The sequence below is a fragment of the Alexandromys fortis genome, unplaced genomic scaffold (genome assembly GCF_014885135.2).
Source record: "Alexandromys fortis isolate MF-2015 unplaced genomic scaffold, M_Fortis_MF-2015_v1.1 scaffold_69, whole genome shotgun sequence".
In the NCBI taxonomy this organism is placed as follows: domain Eukaryota; kingdom Metazoa; phylum Chordata; class Mammalia; order Rodentia; family Cricetidae; genus Alexandromys; species Alexandromys fortis.
The window spans coordinates 1,924,910-1,946,620 of record NW_026067951.1 but is presented as its reverse complement, the minus strand read 5'-3'; the positions used below and the strand labels follow the sequence as shown (position 1 = coordinate 1,946,620).

The 21,711-nt window shown below is 46.3% G+C and overlaps 1 protein-coding gene across 4 annotated transcripts in view; it reads right to left on the bottom strand.

The window, feature by feature from the left end:
* Frmd4a (FERM domain containing 4A) overlaps positions 1-21,711 on the bottom strand; it is a 312,601-nt gene that overhangs the window by 142,111 nt on the left and 148,779 nt on the right. For all 4 annotated transcript variants that reach the window (XM_050150459.1, XM_050150454.1, XM_050150456.1 and 1 more), the window contains exon 3: positions 5,309-5,403. In XM_050150459.1, the coding sequence (XP_050006416.1) occupies positions 5,309-5,403 (95 nt within the window). The remainder of the gene's footprint in view (positions 1-5,308; positions 5,404-21,711) is intronic.

The following is a 21,711-nucleotide window of genomic DNA, read 5'->3' as shown; positions in this document are numbered from 1 at the left end:
TCATCTGCAAATAACGAAAGCTTAACTTCTTCCTTTCCAATACGAATCCCCTCGATCCCCTTATGTTGTCTTATTGCTATTGCTAGAACTTCAAGCACTATATTGAAGAGGTACGGAGAGAGTGGACATCCTTGTCGTGTTCCTGATTTTAGTGGGATGGCTTTGAGTTTTTCTCCGTTTAATTTAATGTTAGCTCTCAGCTTGCTGTAAATAGCTTTTATTATATTTAGGTATGCCCCTTGTATCCCTAATTTCTCCAAGATTTTTATCATAAAGGGGTGTTGAATTTTGTCGAATGCTTTTACAGCATCTAATGAAATGATCATATGGTTTTTTCTTTCAGTTTATTTATATAGTGGATTACTGATAGATTTGCGTATGTTGAACCAGCCCTGCATCTCTGGGATGAAGCCTACTTGATCACAATGGATAATTTTTCTAATGTGTTCTTGAATTCGGTTTGCCAGTATTTTATTGAGAATTTTTGCGTCGATATTCATGAGTGAGATAGGCCTGTAATTCTCTTTCTTGGTTGGTTCTTTGTGTTATTTTGGTATCAGGGTAACTGTAGCTTCGTAAAAGGAATTTGGCAATGACTCTTCTGTTTCTATATTGTGAACTACGTTAAGGAGAATAGTAACAGCACTATTTAAAGATCAAATCTCTCCCAGGGCCTTTGCTTCAGAAAGTCCAAAGCTGTCCAAACTGCCCTCACTTGCCAAGTTCATTACAACCGGGAACACTGAAAGCCGAACACCACCTGCAGCTCTCTTTATTTGGACAGAGTTGGTGCAAATCAAAAGTTACTAAGTGCAATTGAATTCTAGAGCCGGGGAAAAAACCTCGTAGGCAACCCGGTGATATTCGAGCAGCCCCCATGGCTCAGTTCATCTAGCAGTGGTGTGGCATCGTCGATTCCCAAGACGCTGACGTGGGGCAAAGCTGCATGGAAGGTGAAGGTAGTCTGTTCTATCTTTGTGACTCTTTATAATTATTTCCAAATAAAAGGCTTCAAATAAAATATCAATGCTGTAAAAACAGGTTGCCAGCAACATTCAGTGTTCGTGGGCATAAGTTTTATATTGTTGACTCAGACTTTGTCAATAAATACCAATGATGTGGGGGCAGAAGGCTAGGGAAACTTCCCGTTTCCTGCCTGCATTTATTTATTTACTTACTTATTTCCTCCCTCCCTCCCTCCCTCCCTCCCTCCCTCCCTCCCTCCCTCCTTCCCTCTCTCCCTTCTTTTCCTCAGAGTTCCATCTAGGCCCCACAAGATGTCAGAATTAACATTGAAGGAAGGCAGACAACTTCTCCCTAGGAATCATATATTCTACTAGACACCCCCGCTGCTCCAGGGAGGGTCAGTGATGCCCCTTGAACTTATGCATGGGGATATGATCTGCTCTGGGCTGGTGATTCCTTTGCCCTGAAGCACTAACTCAGCTTCTCCTGTCTCTCCACACCAAGTGACACCTAACACAGAATGGCTTGCAGCTTGCACCCACTTTGCAGGTCTGAATCTTGCTGGAATTGAGTTAGGTAATAGGCAGATTCACATATTTTACCACAAGCTGCCACAGACCAATGACAATACTACTGTAGCTTTGTGTATGTGTGTGTGCAAAACAAAGTACAGTATGTGCACACTCACATATGTACAAACACCCTGGGGGCACATATGTCCGATGTGAATATGTTATTAAAAAATTTCATGTTGAGATGAGGATGTAGCTCAGCTGTTATGGTACTTGTGCACGAGGTCCTGAGTTTGGTTTCCAGCAACACACACACACATGCACACACTTTCTCACATACACACACACACACACACACACACACACGGTGGGAGATGCCAAGTTAGTGTTACTTGGCATGCAGAGGCAGAGGAAAAACTGGTATACTTTTGGACATAGGAATCACCAACCCCAGAGCAGGTCACACCTCCAGGCACAAGGTCCAAAGGGCAACCTCCTTTGTTCTTCCCTTTCTCAAAAGGAAAAGGAGAAATGTTCTGATTACCACAGAGGCCCAGATAATCAGATAATCCAGAGAATCAGGAGAGCTCAGCTCCTAACTGCATAGGCCTATAGGAAGGCCCATTAGACTCAAGGGTGTGCACCTCCTGCCTTTGATGTGTGGCTTTCACGTCCTCCTCTTCCCTCAGGGAAAGACTGGCTTTCCTTCCTTTCACCCTTCCGATCATGGCTCTTGGCTAGGGCCATCAGGGCTGTGGTCTGTAACCCTCAACACACAGACAACTTCTTCCTCTCTGGTCTAAGATAAAATGTTCATTCTTTGACTCTTGTTGACTCTGAAGGGAGGTCTAATTGGGACCGGCCAGAGTTCAACGGACTCTTTGAATTGAGTAAACTTACTTGGGAAATGGGAACAATGCGACTATGATTAATTGAGGCTTACGGTTTCCTTCTAATCAGTGGGGGACAGCACGGAGAGCAATTAGGGGGTGAATGGGGCTTCTCAACAGAGAGGGTAGAGAGCGTCTGTGTTTGTGAACGTCAGTTTTTCTAGATGTGCAGTTGTTGAAGCGATTCTTCTTTATTACCTGCCAGAGGCTTTCCTGCCTGCACCTCCCAACCGGCTGGTGGAGGTGATTCTAGGCCAGAGAAGGCCGGCCGGCCTGCCTCGCACCTCAGTGCCCTGTGGGCTCCATTCCCAGAGATGACCTCATTCCCATGCGGGGAAGCTGATGCTTTACCCTTTCCACTGCTTCTGTACACCCCCCCCGCCCCGAACGTCATGTGTGTGGGGGGTGCATGTGTGTGCGTGTGCACAGGTGTGCTGCGTGTGTGCATGTGTGAGATCAGAGAATAGCCGTGTGTTTTCTTACTCCGTTACTGTTCACTTCTCCCTTTCTTTCGGAAAGTTTTATCGATTTATTATTTTCATGTGCGTATGTCTGTGGATGTCTGTATTGGTCAGAACGCCCGGAGCTGGAGTTACAGGTGACTGTCAGCCACCCTCTGTGGGTACTGAGAGCCAAGCTCAGGTCCTCTGGAAGAACAACATGTACTCTTAACTGCTGAGCTATCTCTCCAGCCTCCCCCCATAGCTCTCGAGACGGCATCTCTCGCTGCTGTGTAGGATGTGTAGGCTGGCAGGACAGTGAATCTACCTGGCAGTAAGGGTCAGTTTGGCTTTGAAGAAGAGATTATATGAATATATATTTTGTGTGCTTGTATATACAGCTAACAAAATCAAATTATTACTTTATTTTATGACGGCCTAATAGAAGTCTTTGCTTAAAAACTATAGGATTGTGCAGAAGTAAAATGAGTTAAAATTTTATTTAAGTGTGTTGGTTTCTGCCAACTGTCCATATTCTTTATCATAAGGAAGGCAAACACCTGCTAGAGGACCTTAAGGAGTGATCGGCACAGTTATCTGGCCAAAGGCTATGCTGTGGCTCCTGTTTGCTAAGGCGGATGTTAGTTGTTAGGTTTTCTGTTTTTGAGACAGGGTCTCTCTAGGTAGCACTGACTGGCTTGGAACTCAGAGATCCGCCTGTCTCTGTCTCCCGAGTGCTGGGATTAAAGGCATGCACAGTATACCTAGCAAGAAAGGCTATTTTTAAATTGTCATTTCAAATGTTTGTGTGCAAAACTTCTATCTATAAAATGCTCACACCTGCATTTTTGTTGCTGTGAGCTTGCTAATTGTGACAGAAGTTCCTTTTGGCAGGTATGAGACTGAAGACCATCCTCAGGTGGCCATGCTATTCCTACAAAAGCAGTAGGACACTGTGGAGGCTGCTAGGCTTTTCCAAAGCATTATCCTGGAATCCTGCTTCCTAAACAAAGAAGAGATCTCTTGTCTGAGTGCACAGCTGATTTTTGGCCGAGAGCATCTGTAACATCTGCACCTTCCCCATGCTGGGGTTACAGATGTGTCCCCTAAGCCCAAGTTCTGTAGATTGAAGTTAGGCCCTCCTGCTTGTGTGTGGACACCTTGACAACTCATTGATTTCCAAGTCCAACCACAGTCATATACAGATACATATGTTCACTCTCCCACTGACCAGCACAGAAGTTGTCTAGTCTTGCTTTAGAACCCATCCTACCTTGACAGTCCCACCTCACTCCTGGGGTTTGGGTTGAACTCTGCTGTCCTACCCAGCCACTGACCTCACCCTGACTTTTGAGCATTTTAGGAAAACGTATCTATATTCCAAAGACCTGGAGGGGTGTGTGGACATGAATACACACACAGAGGAGACCTCTTAGGGAACATTTGTTAAAAGTAGGTCATTATTTTGTTTTGTTTCCTGGTGCAGGGGATAGAGAAGCAGAGTTTGAGGAACATGAGCAGACAGGGAAAGTGAGGGCAGGCTCTCTGAGACAGCTACTTCTTGTTCTCAGAGAACATTCAGAGGAGAAACTGTGGGAAGACATGGGGGAGGGTATCTAGACAAGTCCAATGGTGGGGGAAAGGAGGGCCCCAGGAACTGGCCTCTGTTTAATAGACCTCCAGCCTTGGGCTTCTCCCGACCTGAATGCACACAGCTGTTGCTTTCCCTTTCTCTATGATTTGATCTGTCTTTCCTGGTCCCACTCATTTCAATTGTTTGTGTCACGGAACTGTCGGCATCCGTAGGCAATCACAGACACCCCTGTTACAGCAGAACCAAGGGCTGCGCACGTCCAGGAAAGTGCTTCACCTCTCGACTTCATCCCCAGGCCTTAGCTTATTCTTATCTAAGCACGGACTGATCTTCACCGAAGTCTTTTGGCAACAATATACTAAGAGGAAAGAAAATAATTCAAAGAGCCTATCCCTTCTTTTATTATAAAACATGACCCAAACTGCTGAAAGCAAACTTTACATCAAATGGGGGATATGAACTTTGATTTTGTATTCTCTGTTTCAGCTTAGAATGTGAAACTGCCCAGCTATCATTTTTCACCCTGAATTTATCATCAACTCCATTTCCTGTTATTGTTTCTCCAATATTGGAGAGAAACATTTACTTTCCAGAAGTTTTCATTTAACCTTAATGAAAACCAAACCCACATAGATCTACTTAAAAAAAATAAACATTTCAGTCTGAACACGAATCTACTTGATTATAAGAACGCTGACCTAATAATTTCATAATATTAGCATCTGTCTAATTATATCCTTTGGCTGCTCCAGGCATGATCACCGGCTTTTGAAATTCAGATGGTGAACTTGGACTAACCCCTAGCCCCCATGGGACCCGAGTGACCTGCAGCTGATTTTGCTGTCATAGCTGAGGGAGGGCAGTTTCCCATCCTGCTCTTTTGTGTGGGCTCTGGACAGCACTTACGTCTCGTCGGTGAATGCTATTCCAAAGTATTCCTTTTCCTTCAGGTTAAAATGAGACGCCACGAGGTCAAGAAGCTCCTTGGCCAAAAGCTTGGGCTGGAAGAAGAAGACAAAGGGAAAAGATTAGGTCACGAGAGACGTTCACTAAAGCACGCCATCCACTTAGGCTCCTAGCAAGGTTCCCAGTGTAATATCTGAACACGCAGGCACACTCCATAAACACAAATGCCTATTGTGAAATCCAAAGAGGGGGTTAGACGTGGTTCAGTTGGTAGAGTTCTTGCCTGGCACTAACTCTTGGTGCAGGGTAAAATTGGTTGTGATGGGGAATGGCTGCAACCACACAGGAAGTGGAGGTATGAGGATCAGGAGTTCAAGATCATCCTCAGCTACCTAGCAAGCTTGAGGCTAGCCTGGACTACATCACACACACACACACAGACACATATACACAGACAGACAGACAGACAGACAGACAGACAGACAGAGACATAAAGAGAAAGGGGAAAGGGAAAGGAGAGAGAGACAGAGGGAGAGAGAGGGAGGAGGAGAACAAGAGAATAGAGAAAGAAAAAGACTGAGAGACACTAGGGTACTGCTGTATAAAACAGCCAAGCCAATGGTCCCAGGTCACATGTGGCGGCTCTGTAAGGTTGATTCTGTCAGCAAACAGCACTCTTGGTCTTTAGCAGGGCTGTCCAGCCTGGGGCTTTCCTTCCCCACCTTATGCTGGATGCTGGACAGGAAGATGTCCTTTTTTAATGGACGTGTTTGGCGAACACAGGTAGACTCTCCTATTCTTAGGATAAGGTTATTCTCTGATATACCCATTGCATCTGAAGATGCTGTTACCTCCAAATGCATTCAATATGAGTACCAGAGTTTTGCAACACAGTGCTACAGGTGTGAGCTCAAGACGAAACGGTAAACTTAACGCCCTGAGATTTATTTTATAACTAAGTTGCAAGTTTCTAAGTATGGGCTTGGAAGAGGACGACCTTGCCTTTCTGCAGTGAAAGGTTGAGCACACCTGCCACAGTGATCACACGGATAACCGGGCAGCTCCCACCTTCAGCATCATTAGAGGAGAAGGTAGCACATAGCCTGATGCAGGGAAAAGATCCAGATGCAACATTCACAGTACTGAACGCACATCGCTTTTGCACCATCGTCGAGTCCAACATTCGTAGGCTGAGCCATAGTGAGTCAGGAACTATGTCTATTTGCCGTGTGGTAGGCGCTGTTGTAAGCATTTTTTACACATCGTTTACCCTAACTATGAAGTTGTCTATCGTACAAGGCAGAAACCAGCCCAGAGATCAGGCAGCTGCTTCTGCCTCCTCCAGACTCTAGGACCAACAGTTCCGCAGTGAAAATCTCCTAGATGCACATGGGTTTAAAGTGATATAGCACTTCCTCCCCTGCTAGTTAAAGATCAGTGGGAAACCCAACCTGGATGAACCAATGGCATCTAATGTTCCCTACTTCCATTCCCATGGCACTGTACAAGCTGAGGCTAAACCAGCAGGAAATTCAAGACTGGAAGTCAAACCTTCCTTCGTTAATAGGAAGAAGTCTACCCTGGGAATGCAGAGGGGTGCACGTGGCATGTCTCAGAACTTTGCGAACGAATTAGGAAAGATGCTGCAAGGTTGAGTTCTGAGCTTGAGCACATGCTGGGGGATGCTGTGGGCTCTGCTGCCCATGCTACCGTTCGTCCCAGAAGATGCTGGGCTGCATGTAATTTATGGTAATGAGGCAGAGGGCCAACTGCTTTTAAAATGTAGCGGATCATAATTTGTCCATCAGAATGACTGCCATCTCTTTCAAAGTATCCACGGTCTATCTGCGATGTTTGCTGTTTCTGCAAGTATTTTGAGCTGGGCACTGTAGTACACACCTGTAACTCCAACACTTGGCAGGCTAGCCTGTGCTACACAACAAGATCATATCTTAATACCATTTTTTTTTCAATTTAGATTATCTTTTTTACTTGCCCTAGAAGTATGTTTTAGATTCAACATCCTTGCCAGCAAGATCTCTTCCAGCACTCGGAAAGGATTCAGAATTTTTCAAAAGTCACTTGAGGTCAAGTCTAGTGAGTAGAAAGTCACTTGAGGTCAAGTCTAGCGGGTAGGGGTAGAAAATCACTTGAGGTCAAGTCTAGTGAGTGGAGGGAGACGAGGAGTGGGTGGGTTCACTGGGTCAGTCTGGTATTAGAAAATGAAGTGAGACTAAAAAGCAGTTGCTGTGGGTTCTTGTGAACTATAGTGAGGTGACTAACCCATTCTTAAAAAGGACAGCACTGAGATTTCTCTCTCTTTGGGAATGATGTATTAAGGCTATTTGAAAGCCCTTGCTTGGCGTGGCGATTTGAATGGGGGATGTTGCCCAGAGACTGGTTGGCAGTGCTGTTGGGAAGGTTATAGTACTTTGAGAAAATGGAACCTTGCTGGGGACACACATCATTGGAGGTAGACTTTGAGGTTTTGTAGCCACTTGCTGTGTGTGTATAAAATGTGATGTCTCTGCTTCATGACTGCCAGGCCAGCCTCATGCTCCCACCACCACGTCTTCTCTATTACAATGTACTGTACCTCCTGTGATCCCAAATCAACTCTTTCTTCTCTAAATTGGCTTTTTGGGGTTTTTGTTTTGTTTTTGTTTTTAGTCAGAGCATTTTATCACAGCAATGGAAAGTAACAAATACAGTTGGAGAGGCAGACATTTACCCAGGAGGAGGAAGGTGCTCATTAGCTACAGAAATGGTTGGGAGAAAATGCAAGTCAGGGTATAAGAAGGGAGCCAGGGACGTGTGGAGGGCAAGGGACATGATTAACAGGTGCTGGGTACTTGTGCCCTTCGCCAGTGAAGCCCTTTGAAATGACAGAAAGGGACACATGGAGCAACTTCAACTGACCGTGTAACATACACATCTACTTTATACGGCCATGTCTTACAAAGGATTCTCTGAGGCATTGCTCCTCTGTCCCAGACACAATTCTGAGAGCTTCTGCATACGACATCATTATCTAAACAACAGAGGACCATCCCCCTGCCAGTCAAGACTTAGAGTCAGCAGATAGGCTCTGCTTGGTCTCAGCAAAGCCAGAATTGGAAACAAAGTTTGGACACACACAGTGGAACATTCCTCAGACTCAAAGAGGAACAAAATGCAGATATAGGCTACGCGAGTGAACCCTGAAGACAGCTAACTGAAAGAAGCCGTAAAAAAGATGAATGCCTTTTGTCCTCTCACTTGTGAAGACCAAGATCATGTGATTTCACAGGGGTTGTGGGGGGGGGGGGGGGGGGGGACGAGGAGTTACGGCTTAATGGTTGCAGAATTTCTGCTTCAGATTCTGACCAAATTTTGGAAATGGTGGTGAATCTTCGATAACACGGTGCATGTAGTTAGTGCCCCTGAATTGTATGTATACAGATGTTTAAAATGGTAAATTAATGTTGTGCATAGTTAGCCCAGTTTAAAAATAAAAAGAAACAAAACACAAGTCCTAGCTTGTCTCAAAATGGTACACTTCCTCTGCATTCTGCCTGAGTTTACTACTTCCTGGGTAAGAGGTCCAGCATCGTTTGTCTCGAAGGACCTGCATAGGGCTATAACGCTGTGGCTGAACCTATACACTGGCATCACAGACTTACACAGCAGCACTGTGCACTTAGTTAACGTGAGTCTTCCGCTGATTTTCAAGTCTCAAAGCTTTGGAGATGCACTGAACAATGGCTGCTCTTTGAGAGATGTGTAGGGGCTGACCTTTGGCCCCTCTAAGATGAAACACTCCTGTAATTTCGCCTGTCTCCCCAAACCCTTTTTTATTTCTTGTATTTTATTTTTTAAAATGTTTTCTTTATTATTTATTATGTGTACAGTATTTTGTCTGCATGTATACCTGCAGGCCAGAAAAGGGCACCAGACCTCATTACAGATGGTTGTGAGCCACCATGTGGTTGCTGGGAATTGAACTCAAGACCTTGGGAAGAACAGTCAGGGATCTTAACCTCTGAGCCATCTCTCCAGCCCCCTCCCCAAACCCTTTTTATATTGGAAAATTTACACTGAATAACTAAACAGCTCAGGCAGCCACAGCTTGGCGGGGGGGGGGGGGTAGAAAAGGGGGGAGGCAACAAACCTAACCCTTTCTGGTGAACTCTGTTCATATCCTTGTTGGCAAATGATTGCTGAAACACGGAGAAATATCAACTGCTTTTCATGAACAGTATGATAGACCAAAGGGAAGAAAATCTTCTTCAGGGCACCCACGATTTAAAAGCAGAGGAACAATGGCTGGGAGACTCACACGCTGTGAGGCTCTGAGCTCAGTCTCCAAAAGGCAAGTTAAGAAGTGTGTGGAGAGTAACCAGAATGCATTCTATACATGCAGGAAACTGTCAGATAACTAACTTAATAAAAAGCAAACTCACACTAACCAGTGGGAGTCCAGCAAGGAAAACGGACCCTGGCACCTTGAGATTACACTATATGTAATGAGCTAATTTCTCTCCTGTTAAAATAGAAAACAGCCATTAGAGAATGGGGCGGGGGGGGGGGGGGGGGGGGGGGGGGGGGTGCAGGGTGGGGGGGGAGGGGGGGGGGGGGTGGGGTTGGCACTGCATGCTTGTAATCCAGGACCGAGGACGAAGAGCAAGGCAGACCTCTGCGGGTCCAGGTCAGACTACTCTAATTCCCTGTGAGATACTATGTCAAAAAAAAAAAAAAAAAAGTGAAAGGCACCCAAGGAATGACATGGGAAGTTGACTCCAGGCGTCTCATGCACATGCACCTATGTGCATACACATACATCTATGCACACAAGCACATATACAGAATACAATAAAAAATACAAATAGAGGAATCAAGTCAGTGATGGGGGAGATGACAGAAGATTCTAGAAGACATGGAGGTTGCAACTCTTATCTTACATCCTCATAAAACCCCACACATCTCTTTCAGTTGTCAAAGCACCCAGCAACAGCCCAGCGTCTGACTGTGTTCATCCTTAAGAGTCAGAGCAGGACCCAGCAGATGAAGTCCGGTACCCCTCCCTGTCTATAGTGCTGAGACAGTGGGGTCGTCTGTTAGCACAGTGCAGAGGTGCATCCTGCCTGACTCCGGCACGGTGTCTCCATATGGCTTGGGCCACAGATGGAATCAATGTCTGGATTCCCCCGATCTTGCAGAGGAAGATGATAGTTTACCTTGATGATTGAGAAACTACAGCATTCTGAAAGTTCCTTAAACTCCTTTGGTGTAAGCTGTCTGATAAAGCAGAGAGCTCTTGGCTGTTATGTCCCTGGAAGGGATGTTTACAGAATCCTGCTGATTATAATTTGCCAGTCCCTGGTGCTGTAAACATTTGTGGCTCCTTGTAGGGATCTGGCTTGGAGAGAGGCCAGCAAAGAGCTCTGTAGCCCCATGGAGTTTGATGGGATAAACAGGGTAGGGACCTGAAGGCATCATGGGCAAAGCAAGCCCCGTGTGTCCCTGGTGAGCTATGCCAGTTTCTTAGGGTCACTGGCCATGATGGTGGGGAAGTCAATGCACTTAAGATGGGTTTCCTCTCAGCCTGTAATTGTCTTTGTTCACTGGCTTCTCTCACGTTTTAACTCAAATTATTTTCCTGCTGTTCTTGTAAGATTGGATCCCTCCTTATACCTGGATAACAACTTTCCTTGTGAATGCACAGCCTCCCCATATACTTTCAGCACGTCCCTACTTCTTCCAGGTCATGTGAATGACGCTGTGCTCAGAGCAGCATTCGGAGAGGGAAAGATGGCTTAGTATGTACAGAGCTTACCACAGAAGCATGAGAACCCGAGTCTGGTTCCCTGGCACCCGTGTAAAAGGGGAGATGGCAGCAGGTACCTCTAACCCCAGTGCTGGGAGGTGGGTACACCCAGGCTTGTCTTCAGCCAGTTCAGCCTGACTGGGGAGCTCCAGATTCAGAGAGAAGCCCTGTGGCAAAATTACGGTGGAAAGCAACCGAGGAAGACACTCAGTGTCAACTTCTGGCTCTTCATGTATGCCTAGACATATGTATGGGCATCTCCACATGTGCACACGTGAGCATGTGTACACACACACACACACACACACACACACACACGCACAGCACATCTCTAAGCTGTAAGGGGCTCTAAGCACTGTTCATGTAACCATGGTCCTTCTGGAAATGCTACCGTTGTTGGCGGCACCCACTTTGCACTTGACAGGCACTCACTTCAGAGAGATGACCTTGAACAAGTGAGAAAACCTCTGCCCCTGTCTTCTCCTCTGTCAAATGATGAGCTGGATTTAATGACATGAAAGATTCTAGAATATTCTTCTTCATGCTCTTAGCACATCAAACTGCTTCCTCACCTATAAGTTACTCAGCCCTCCCTCCCCCCTCCCCAAAGGTTGTGCATGCTCATTCAAAAACAATGACAGCCCTGGCACCCTTCCTGGTTAGTAAATCTTATCTATGAACACATCTCATTTTCTTATACAATCTGGAGCAAGTTGCTTAACCTCACCGCAGGTGGTGACAACGACTAGACCCATGTCATACGGCTGTCAGGAGCGTTAATGAATAATGACTGACATAAAGCCGAGTGTGTGGCATAAAGCGCATATCACACGTCCGTTGTTCTTACAGTTCTTCATGACTGTCCCTATAAAATGCACACACTATACTATATATTTCTATTCATATGTGCGTATGTATACAGAACCCAGGCTTATATGCTGTCTTGATAATTGAGACTATACCTTGACAGTTTTCATATTCACCTCACCTTTGCCTAGTTCCCTTTCAAAATCTTCATTCCTGCCCAAAGCCCATGTCCTCAAGGAAGCCTTCCCTGACCATCTCACTCAGTTCCTGTGGAACTTTCTACATGTGTCTCCTCCCTTTGCATGGATGCTTCTCTATGTGGGGTTATAGGTGACATAACTTATTGTATCCTGTGATGGCTTGGAGGGAAGTACTTTATCCACCCAAAGTCATCTCTCCAGACCTACAGGAGGAGGAGGAGAGAGAGAGAGAGTGTGAGAGGAGAGGGCTCGAGTACCATCATGTATCTCCCTGCTGGACTTTAACCGCACAGATCAAGGCATGAAGACAGAGGCTGAGGCCGGTTGGCTGGAGACACAGAGGTCAAGCAATGCTAGCAGCCACCACAAGCTGGGAGGGGCACAATCAACATCCCCGCTGCTGAAATTTTAAGAGACATGGTCCTGCCAGTCACTTTCAAGTCCCCAGCTTTGCTGTTATTTGTTTTGGCAGCACAGGAAGCACCGCTCCCCTGATAGGGATCCCAGAGATCCGCTATGCACCTCGGATCCTGGAATACATGCGTGTGGGAAGTACGGGAGCTGGAGGCTGTCTGCTTTAGGGATAATCTGGGCCTGAGCCACTCTGGAAGCCAGTTCTGATGTCACACAGGATAGGGCAGATGAGCGAAGCCCGGGTTAGTTGTTAACAGCAAAGTGGCTTCAACCCAGCAATGGACTCTTCCCTTCAAGCCGTTATCCCCACAGGGCACCATTAAAAAGCAAAGGAATTGCCATGTCTGAGTTAATTGTATTAACAAAATTATCAAACAGTAACCAGGCCCTTCCTTGTGTTTTAGGAGAAACCAGCCTGGCGTCTTCAGCCTGGCGTCAAGTCAGCCATTCTCTGTCTAGGGTATTTTATTTATTTTTACTTATTTATGTCTTTTTGATACAGGGTTCTCACTTTGTAGCCCCCGCCCCAGCCAGAATGACCCTGAACTTGGAATCCTCCTATTTTACTCCCTCCAAACTCTGGGTAACTGGAGAGCAGAGATATTGAGATTAGCATAAGAAAAAAGCCAGTTCGAAGAGGAACACTGGAAACCCTTTCCCACCGGGGGTCATGCCACTAACAGAGCATGTACAAAAGACATGGAGAAGTGGGCACTATGTAGAGGTGCTGTGAAGACTCAGTGCCCCCAGGCCCGGTGGCTCTGGCTCCTCCCTAGTGCACCAGCTGCTCCTGCTCTTGGGAGTGCTTCTCCTTTCTTAATAAGCTGTCTTTCTATTCCTAGCCATGTATCCCAGGTGTGGTCTGGGACACAACAACATGGAAGCAGGAGCCCCTGCCACAGTCTGCCCACAGTCTCACACTAAGCCTGTCTATCCCTTTCCTTTCAAACACTGGCCCTCAGCCTGAGATGCTTCCCCTGAAGCTGGACTTTCTCACCGTCTCTCTAATTTCCATGTCTGACTTAAAAGGCATGACTGCCTCCCCCACCCCATGTCCCATATCACGGCAGCTGCTGAGGCTTCCAGCATACCCGCCCTGTTGTTTTTCGCTCACATTTCCATAAAACCATTCCTGAACTTCCTTGAGAGTCTGTTTTGAAAATCTTTTATTAATGAGACTAAGAGCCCTCCCCCACCAGAAGGATACTAGGGGTCTCCCCAACAAACACTAGGATTATAGGAATATGCCAACATGCCTGATTGCCAGGGGCTTACTACAAGGTGCACATTGTCTGTTGAGCTGACAGGGGACTTGCCCACCCTCATGGCACAGCTACAGGCACAGTGTCCAACTTTGCCTGCTAACCTGCCTACCTACCCTGCCTGCCAAGGGACTGGGGATTCCAAGACCTAGTGAGTGGGTCATTCCTGCTCTCCAGGGGTGGTCACAGCAATGAGGTGGCAGAAAAAGTCATTTCCAGGAGTGGGTAGAAGTCATGTCATATCAACACCTTCTTTCTGGCCAGGAGGGGCTGGGATTCTCGCCCTGGGGAGCCTGAGAGGAAGGCAACTTTGAGTTGGGTGGGCGAGCAAGGGCTTGTCCTTGTCCCCTGCACCCTCTTCACTAAGGCCAACAGAGGCTCATGGCTGCTAGGACTCCTGGGGGAGGGGAGGGGTAGTGCATGACATCATCTTTTGTGGATTCTGCAGAAAAGGTTATGGCAGCGGCCCCTCCCCGGCTACCCTAGGGGCTCTGATGATTAACCTCTCCAACTGAGCCAGCCCTGTATTCTGTGGCAGGGGACACGCCAAAAGTCCCTTGCTTCATGCAGACTGCTGAGAACAATAGGGCCAGGCCCCTTCTCCAATATATAGGAGAGGTCTTTTTTTATGAGGGATACCTAACCATCTCTGTCTCCCCAGCCATAAGACACACGTGTGTGCTACCATGCTCCAATTAACACACACACACACACACACATATACACACCATCGCCAACAACAACAAAACAAAACCATAGGATGAGGGGAGATCCAACATGAGGGAGGCCCTCATGTTTATAGGCAAGCGCTTCACAAATTGAACTATCTCCCTTGTCCATTTAATAAAGGTTTTTATTGGCAGAGTGAGACGGATGAAAGGGTGGAGTATTTAGTGTCAGCCCAGCACGGCGGCAGACCACAGGCATAGAAGGTTGTACAGACACGCTTTAGAGGCAGCCGGGAAGCAGAGAGCTGCTAGGCAGTGGTGTCCCCCTCCCCCACAGCTACATAGGGCCAGATGCAGTGCCAGAAAGAAGTTTCCAGGGAGGCTACTAAGGTAGCTGAGTGGGTAAAGATGCTTGCATCAAACCTGCCGACCTGAGTCTGATCCCTGGGATTCACGTGCTGGAAGGAGAAGCCAGATGCCCTGAGTTGTCATCTGACCTCCCATGCATGCTGTCTGTGGTACAAGCCACACTTCCAATAAATAAGTTAATAAATGAACATTGCTGGTTTTCAGCCAGATCGTGCGTCTCCAGAGACACACTGCAATGCCGCTTGCGTGCCCAAGGAAGGATGTGCTGGGTCCCTTTTCCTAACCTCATAGCAGAGTATGGACCCTCCCCACCACTTCTCTGCAAGTCAGCTACAATCGTGGCAGGTTCCTTTCAACGTTTCTCTGCAAATCTTCCGAGAGACTCACCTTGGGGACCAGAAGGTCTCTCTGGGAAGCCTTTAAAGCTCTCAGCTGCCCCGCCCTCGTGTCTTTCATGGTTTGCTCCCTTGATCCTTTCCTTTTATTCCTGTACAGTTTTATCCATGTTGTTCTCAAATACAGTGTGGTCTGAGTCAGGCATCAGGGAAGTTGGGGGCTGATCAGAGTTTGGGAGGGGGTCTTTCTTACTCCTGGTCTTGAATGATACCCATTGAAGGCTTTGACAGGCAGATATGATAATTGCTCCTCAATAATGCAGAGAGCTTCCCTGACTGGCTGGGGAGCCTGCTTTCCACAGGATCCCTCCAGGGACCGAGGAAGGCCTGAGGGTGCTCTTTAGGGCATCCCTCCTGCCTCCTCATTCACACACCTATCTCCCCACCCCCCAGACTCCAGCCTGCTCAGGGTGATGTCACAGAACTGTTAATGAGCAATACACTTACTTCGGTGGTAGAAACACAGGCCGTTCCACAGTTCTCAGCTTGCCTATGCCAGAAACGGCTCTGAAGTTCACGGCCTAAATTATAGGAATATTTCTAGTGAATATGGAGATGCTGAACTGAGTGGAATCCTGGGATTGCAAGCTTCAGCTTTTGCCATTACTTTACCTACTCTTTCCAATTTTTCTTTTTAAAAAGATTCCCAGGGGCTAGACAGATGGCTCAGTGGTGAGGAGACCCCACTGCTTCTGCTGAAGACCTGGATTTGGTTCCCAGCATCAATATCAGGTGACTCTCAATGGCCTGTAACTCCAATTCCAGGAGATCTGTTACTCCCCAGCCTCTGTGGGCACTGCAATGAACACATACAATAAGTAGCTTTAAAAAAAGATGCCTGGGCTTGGGAGATGGCTCCGTTGGTAAAATGTTGGTTAAACAAGTATGAAAACATTAGTTTGCATGTTGGTATGATGGTATGTATCTGTGATCCTAGTACTAGATAAAAAAGATCCGTGGAATTTACACATGTGCACATACACCAGGTGTGAACACACACACTGCTTGCATACTTGATGCTACCCTTATCCTGTACTATGGGGAGTATAAAAGATTTCTTTGGATGTAAACATCCCTACATTCCCTGGGAGGTAACATTAAGTCGTCTAAGATCAAAGAACACATTAGAGGATTGTTGTACTTCTGCCCAAACATCGGGCACTAGCGTCCATTCAGACCATCATGATGTTGCACGCTGAATTACAAGTAACGGACACTAGGGACCGCATTTGCTACAAGCTCACTCCTTACTTGGCACAAAGGAACGAAAAAGGAGGATGAAAGCCTGGCCTCCTCCCCTTCGTTTTGCGGGTCTCCTTTACTTTGGGCCACCTGCGCACCTCTGCACATAGGTTTGCTAACCACTGAGCGTTCCTAGCCTATCTTCTTCTCACCGAGGCTGATGACAAATATCACAGTATCAAAGGCATCTTACTGTCAGATTTTAGGACGCCCTGTTCAAGATCTCTATGAGGGACTTAAAGATCTGACCCAAACCTGCAGTCACCTTAGGTTCTAGGAACATCCAGGCCTCTCAGGAGCAACCCACCACAACTATGAGGGTAATTGTTCATGTTGACAAGGCTGTGCAGGGAACCTGAGTATACAACTCCTGAGAATCAGCATGAGGCCACCTCGTGAGACCAGAACCAAGGCCGTGATTACCTGAACCACACCTTGACCAGGACTACTTCATTATGCATTTCTCTTGCCCCTACCCCATTTCTTCCTCAGTTTGAACCTAAAGCTCATGTCAGTACCCCAAAGATAGACACAGGGTCATCGAACCCTTTTGTCTGTTCCTTTCTGCCGTCTTTAAAGAGAGACAGTGTGGGATCGATCAAACCTCTTTTCTCTGATTTTCACCATCACTAATCTTTTTAATTGGCATATTGGGGCTGAGAGGCCACGTCTAGGCTCTTGGGGCTGTCCAGCCTGGGGTTTTTACCCTGAAGCTCGGAAGATTATTCCATCTGCTGTATTCCCAGGGAAATGCAGAAGAAAGCATTGTCCTGGCGCTGGAAAACAGCCACTGAAATTGGAGCCTCGAAATTGGCTCTCCATGGCATGTGTGGAGGTCATGAGGTCTTAGACAAAGTCAAGGTATTTTTATGGTCATGGTCATATTTACTGGTGGCTAAGGGTGCCCAAGAGTACGGCAAACGGGTGAGATGAAGAATAAAAGTTCTAGCAACAAACCAAAGGGTCTCTGTGCGCCTAGGGTATGGCGAGCACTCAGAGAATGTGGCATCGCTGTTGCCATTTTGATAAGAGACACTTGCCTTGTAGGATCTGCTGGGGAGAAGTGGAAGTTTGGAGGGGGCTAAAAACAATATAGGAGTGGATCCTCTTAAAAAAACGACCCCTTTTACCAAACCTGGGCTATGAATCTGTGATCCAGACTAGGGGGCTCTGAAACTCAATCGTGAAGTCTACACTGATAAGCCACTAAAGCTGGCACAGTGATACCCACGTCTTAAAGTTTTGCTGTTGATTCAGCAAATGATAATTTACAAAGTTCCTGGTGTCCAGCAGGAGCTCAGTGAAAGCGGGCTCACCTTTCTTCTTTAACCGGACTGAGTCCTCACAAGAATCACTCAGTCCCTTATTGCTTTAACAAGGAACTTAGCTGTTAAATCTAAGTCCTTTTTTTTCATGAACTGTTATCCTCTGTCTTGGAAACCATGAATAAGTCCTGACAGAGAGGAGAACAGAAAGCAGACAACTTCCCTTGGACTCAAACTTCCTCCTGTAGCCTGGCTCTAAATAGCACCCTTGTCTATCATTATCTGCAGAATACCTGCCCCTTCCACTGGAAACACCTATCACATATGCCCCTGCCTATGCTTCTGTAAAGTTTTATAGGCTGGGAGACAAAGAGAGGGAGGGAGAGAGAGAGCTGTGGCTCCAGCAATATGCCTGGAGACGTTGCATGGCTTTTCAATGTTTATCAGCATTTTAATTTGAAAGCTCCCCAAGTGCCCTCCCCGTGGATAGCTCTTGCAGGTGCATGCTGCATGCGCTGGAGAGATGCGTTTGGCTCTGCAGCTGATGTCATTTTCAATACAATTATGAATGCACTCTCACCAGGGCAGGAGAATAATGAAAAAGTACACAAGTACTGGATCCCCAGGAGGCTTGGCTGGGAAGACCAATTTAAGGCTGAACAACATTTATTCCTCAAGAATGGTTTCATGAGAATGGGCTGGGCAACTATGCAAAGATAACACGGCCTTCCCACTGCCTTCTGATATGCTAATTAAAGGGACGCTAGAAGATGCTGGAAGACTGTATGCCATGCCATATTCTGAAGCAGGTTTATGAGCAGTCAGCTCAACACTGATGGCATTCAGGGTGAGACCTGGTGTCAGATGTTTACATTCATGGCTTTGGCCAGATTTTGGTGATCTTGTGCTTGAATAAAATCTATTATTTTAGGATTCAGTGGGTCAAGCACTTGCTTTGCAAGTGTAAGGACCACAGTTTGGATGCTTAGAACCTACTTAAAAGCTGGATAGGTGTGCTGTCCTATTTATAATCCCAGAGTACAAGAGGCCAAGATGGAATGGCCAGGAGCAAACTGGCTAGCCAGACTAACCAGAACATTTTCCACTTGAGTGGGAGAATTTGCCTCCACGTACAAGGTAGAGTGCAACAGAGAAAAGCAACAGAACAAAAACAGATGTCAGCACTGGGCCTTCAGATGTGCTTGTGCACCTCTGCATATGTCTGTCCCCACACATGTAGACACATGTACACACACATTCACACATAAATATGTAAAAATACAGTTATTTTCCTAGACCCTAGAACTTTACAAGAGGCTTACAGAATTTTAAATAAAATAGGAAGACTGAGACCAACATGGTTAAGGTCAGACAAATCACTGTTATTTCTCATTTTCCGTAGCTCTGTTTGCTGTGTCTCCAATTATACTGTCGACAATGGGCTAAAAACATTGACACCAATACAAATTATGTTAATAAAATATTAACGTTTATGACACTAATGTAAGTATGAATTACACTGATAAAATACGAATGTCAATAATAATAGAATATTAGCATTTTCTTTCACACTTTCTTTTATTTTGGGGGGACAGGTAGCACACACTAGCCTTGAATTCATAATTCTCTTACCTTAGAAACCCAAGTGCTGGACTGGCAGGTGTGTGCTACCGGACCTGCTTGCCGCAACCATGTCAAGATAGCGAGTATTTTCATAGCAGTACATTGTTATTATTCTCTATTTCATTATTTGCTGTTAATCTCTGACTGTGCCTAATTTATCAATAAAGCAATATAGATGTGCATGCATAGGGCAAACATGGTGTATATAGAGTTTGGTACTGTTGATAGCCTTAAGCATATCCTGGAGTTTTTGTAAGGTGTTCATGTTATAATACTGTAATTCTTACTGCTGGACACTGAGTTCGAATGTGTAGAGAGAAAGATGGGCTTCAAGAGCAGACGGAAGAAATCTGGGCAGATAGCACAATCAGTAAGGTGCCTGCCCTCTGAGTGTGAGGACCTGAGCTTGATTCCCAGAATCCACATAAAAATGCCAGGCATGGTGTGTGTACCAGTAATTCCAGTCCCAAGGAGACGGAGACAGGCGGACCTCTGGGGCTTGCTGGCAAGCCAGGCAAGCCTCTTCCCGCAAGTAGACCCAAGAAGTGCACACCAGGGTCTCCAGAGAGTATGTCTTCAGCATGGTTTCTGGGATAAACAGAACTGCAGCTGAATCAAATGACGTCTAGTCTAATTGTATAGACAGTCCAGCACGCATGCTCTCTGTATACAGTCCTTGCAACCTGGGGCAGATCTGAAGGCAGAGTTTAGTCAGGGGTCAAACATGTGCTTCTGTCAGTCACTATTAAGCTGTTTGGCTTTGGCATTTTGTCTTAATCCTGAAACCAAACTACACAAGAAACACGAAGTCAGTCCCAATTTGGACAATGTGAACCAGCCCTTGCAGACTAATAAGAAGAGAAGTGGAATTTGCAAAAAGTCACGTTCAGAAAAGCCAAAGCAGATGAATGGAGCCCTGCATCCTTGGACCTGAAGATGGATTGGAAGTGCTTGTGTGGTTGGCAGGAAAACGGGGATGGCTTTGCACTCTTTCTTCCTTGGCAGTTCGGCAAGCATACCAGCAGTGTGGGAAAGAGAAGCACACGGTGAGGGTGGGGGTGGGGGCAGAGCAGAGGGCAAAGGAGTCTCTCTGCTCTCTGCTTCTGATGGCCCTGCTCTTTCACAAGGCTCTCAGCTTCTCTAGAGCTCTTTCTTTTGATACATTGTCCCTTCCTTTCTCTATTCCGAACATCTACTTAACTCTTGACCTTGCTTGGCAGCCATGCCGGGGAGAGTAATGCTGATTTGCATACAACTGTTGGGTACCTGGTCCAACTGACCCAGCAGCTGTATGGCTGGGCTCACAGAGCCTTCAAAGAGTTACTTAAGTCAGCCTGGGCATCTGCCCCAACACGTTTTCGACTATTCTTGAGTTGATTTATGTATACCTGGATGATTAATATTATTTGTCAACTTGATATGATCTAGAATAAGAAAGACTAGCCTCTGGGCAGTTCTGCGAGGGAATTCTAGGCTAATAGAGGTGGACAGATCCACTCTAAATATGGGTGGTACCATTCCAGGGGCTAAGGTTCCAGAGGACTGCACAAAAGGAAAAGGAATGAGCTGAGACCTGCCTTCAGCTCTCCTTGTTTCCTGACTGTAGATACACAGTGGCCTGCTACCTCAAGCTCCTTCTTCCATAAATGCTCTCCTATACTAAACTGTACCCTCTGAGAGTAAGCCCAATAGACCACTCTGTCTTTGTTACAGCCATTCGATAAGTACCAAACCCAGCTCCTCATTTCCACAGAGCTGGCTGGGCAGTGCGGGCTGACTGCAGGGGTAGACTAATGAAGGATTACATGATGACCGGATGGACGGTGAAACAGAGGCGAGAGATTTCAGACGGTTAAAATCCCACCTTAGCCTGGGCTCTGTTCCCCTAACCCTCTTGTAGGCCATTGGCCAATTTACCTTTCAGCTCCAACTCCTGCCAAGTCCAGAATCTCCCAAAGCCTCTTGATAATCTCTTACTTAGCATGGCCCAGGGAAGCATCTTTTTTTCCCTTTATTCTCCTCCCTCCTTTCTACCCTTCCCTCCCCTCCCCTCTTCCCTTACTTCAGCCAGTTCTTTCTTTTCTTTCTCTAGTGCTTGGGATGGAACGCTGGGTCTTGCACATCCTAGGCAAGCATCTTATATTATTATCTTATACTCAGCTGCATCTTATATTTCCGCTCACTGACTTCTTTTTAATAGATATAATCCTGCTATGTAGCCCAGGTTAGACTTGAAATCACAGTCCTCTGACTCAGACTATTAAGTCCTGAGGTTACGGGCCTGCATCCCATAGCTGATTCACAGAAGTCTCTTCAGCCATTGGGAATTTCCGCTTGCTAATTGAGATTCTT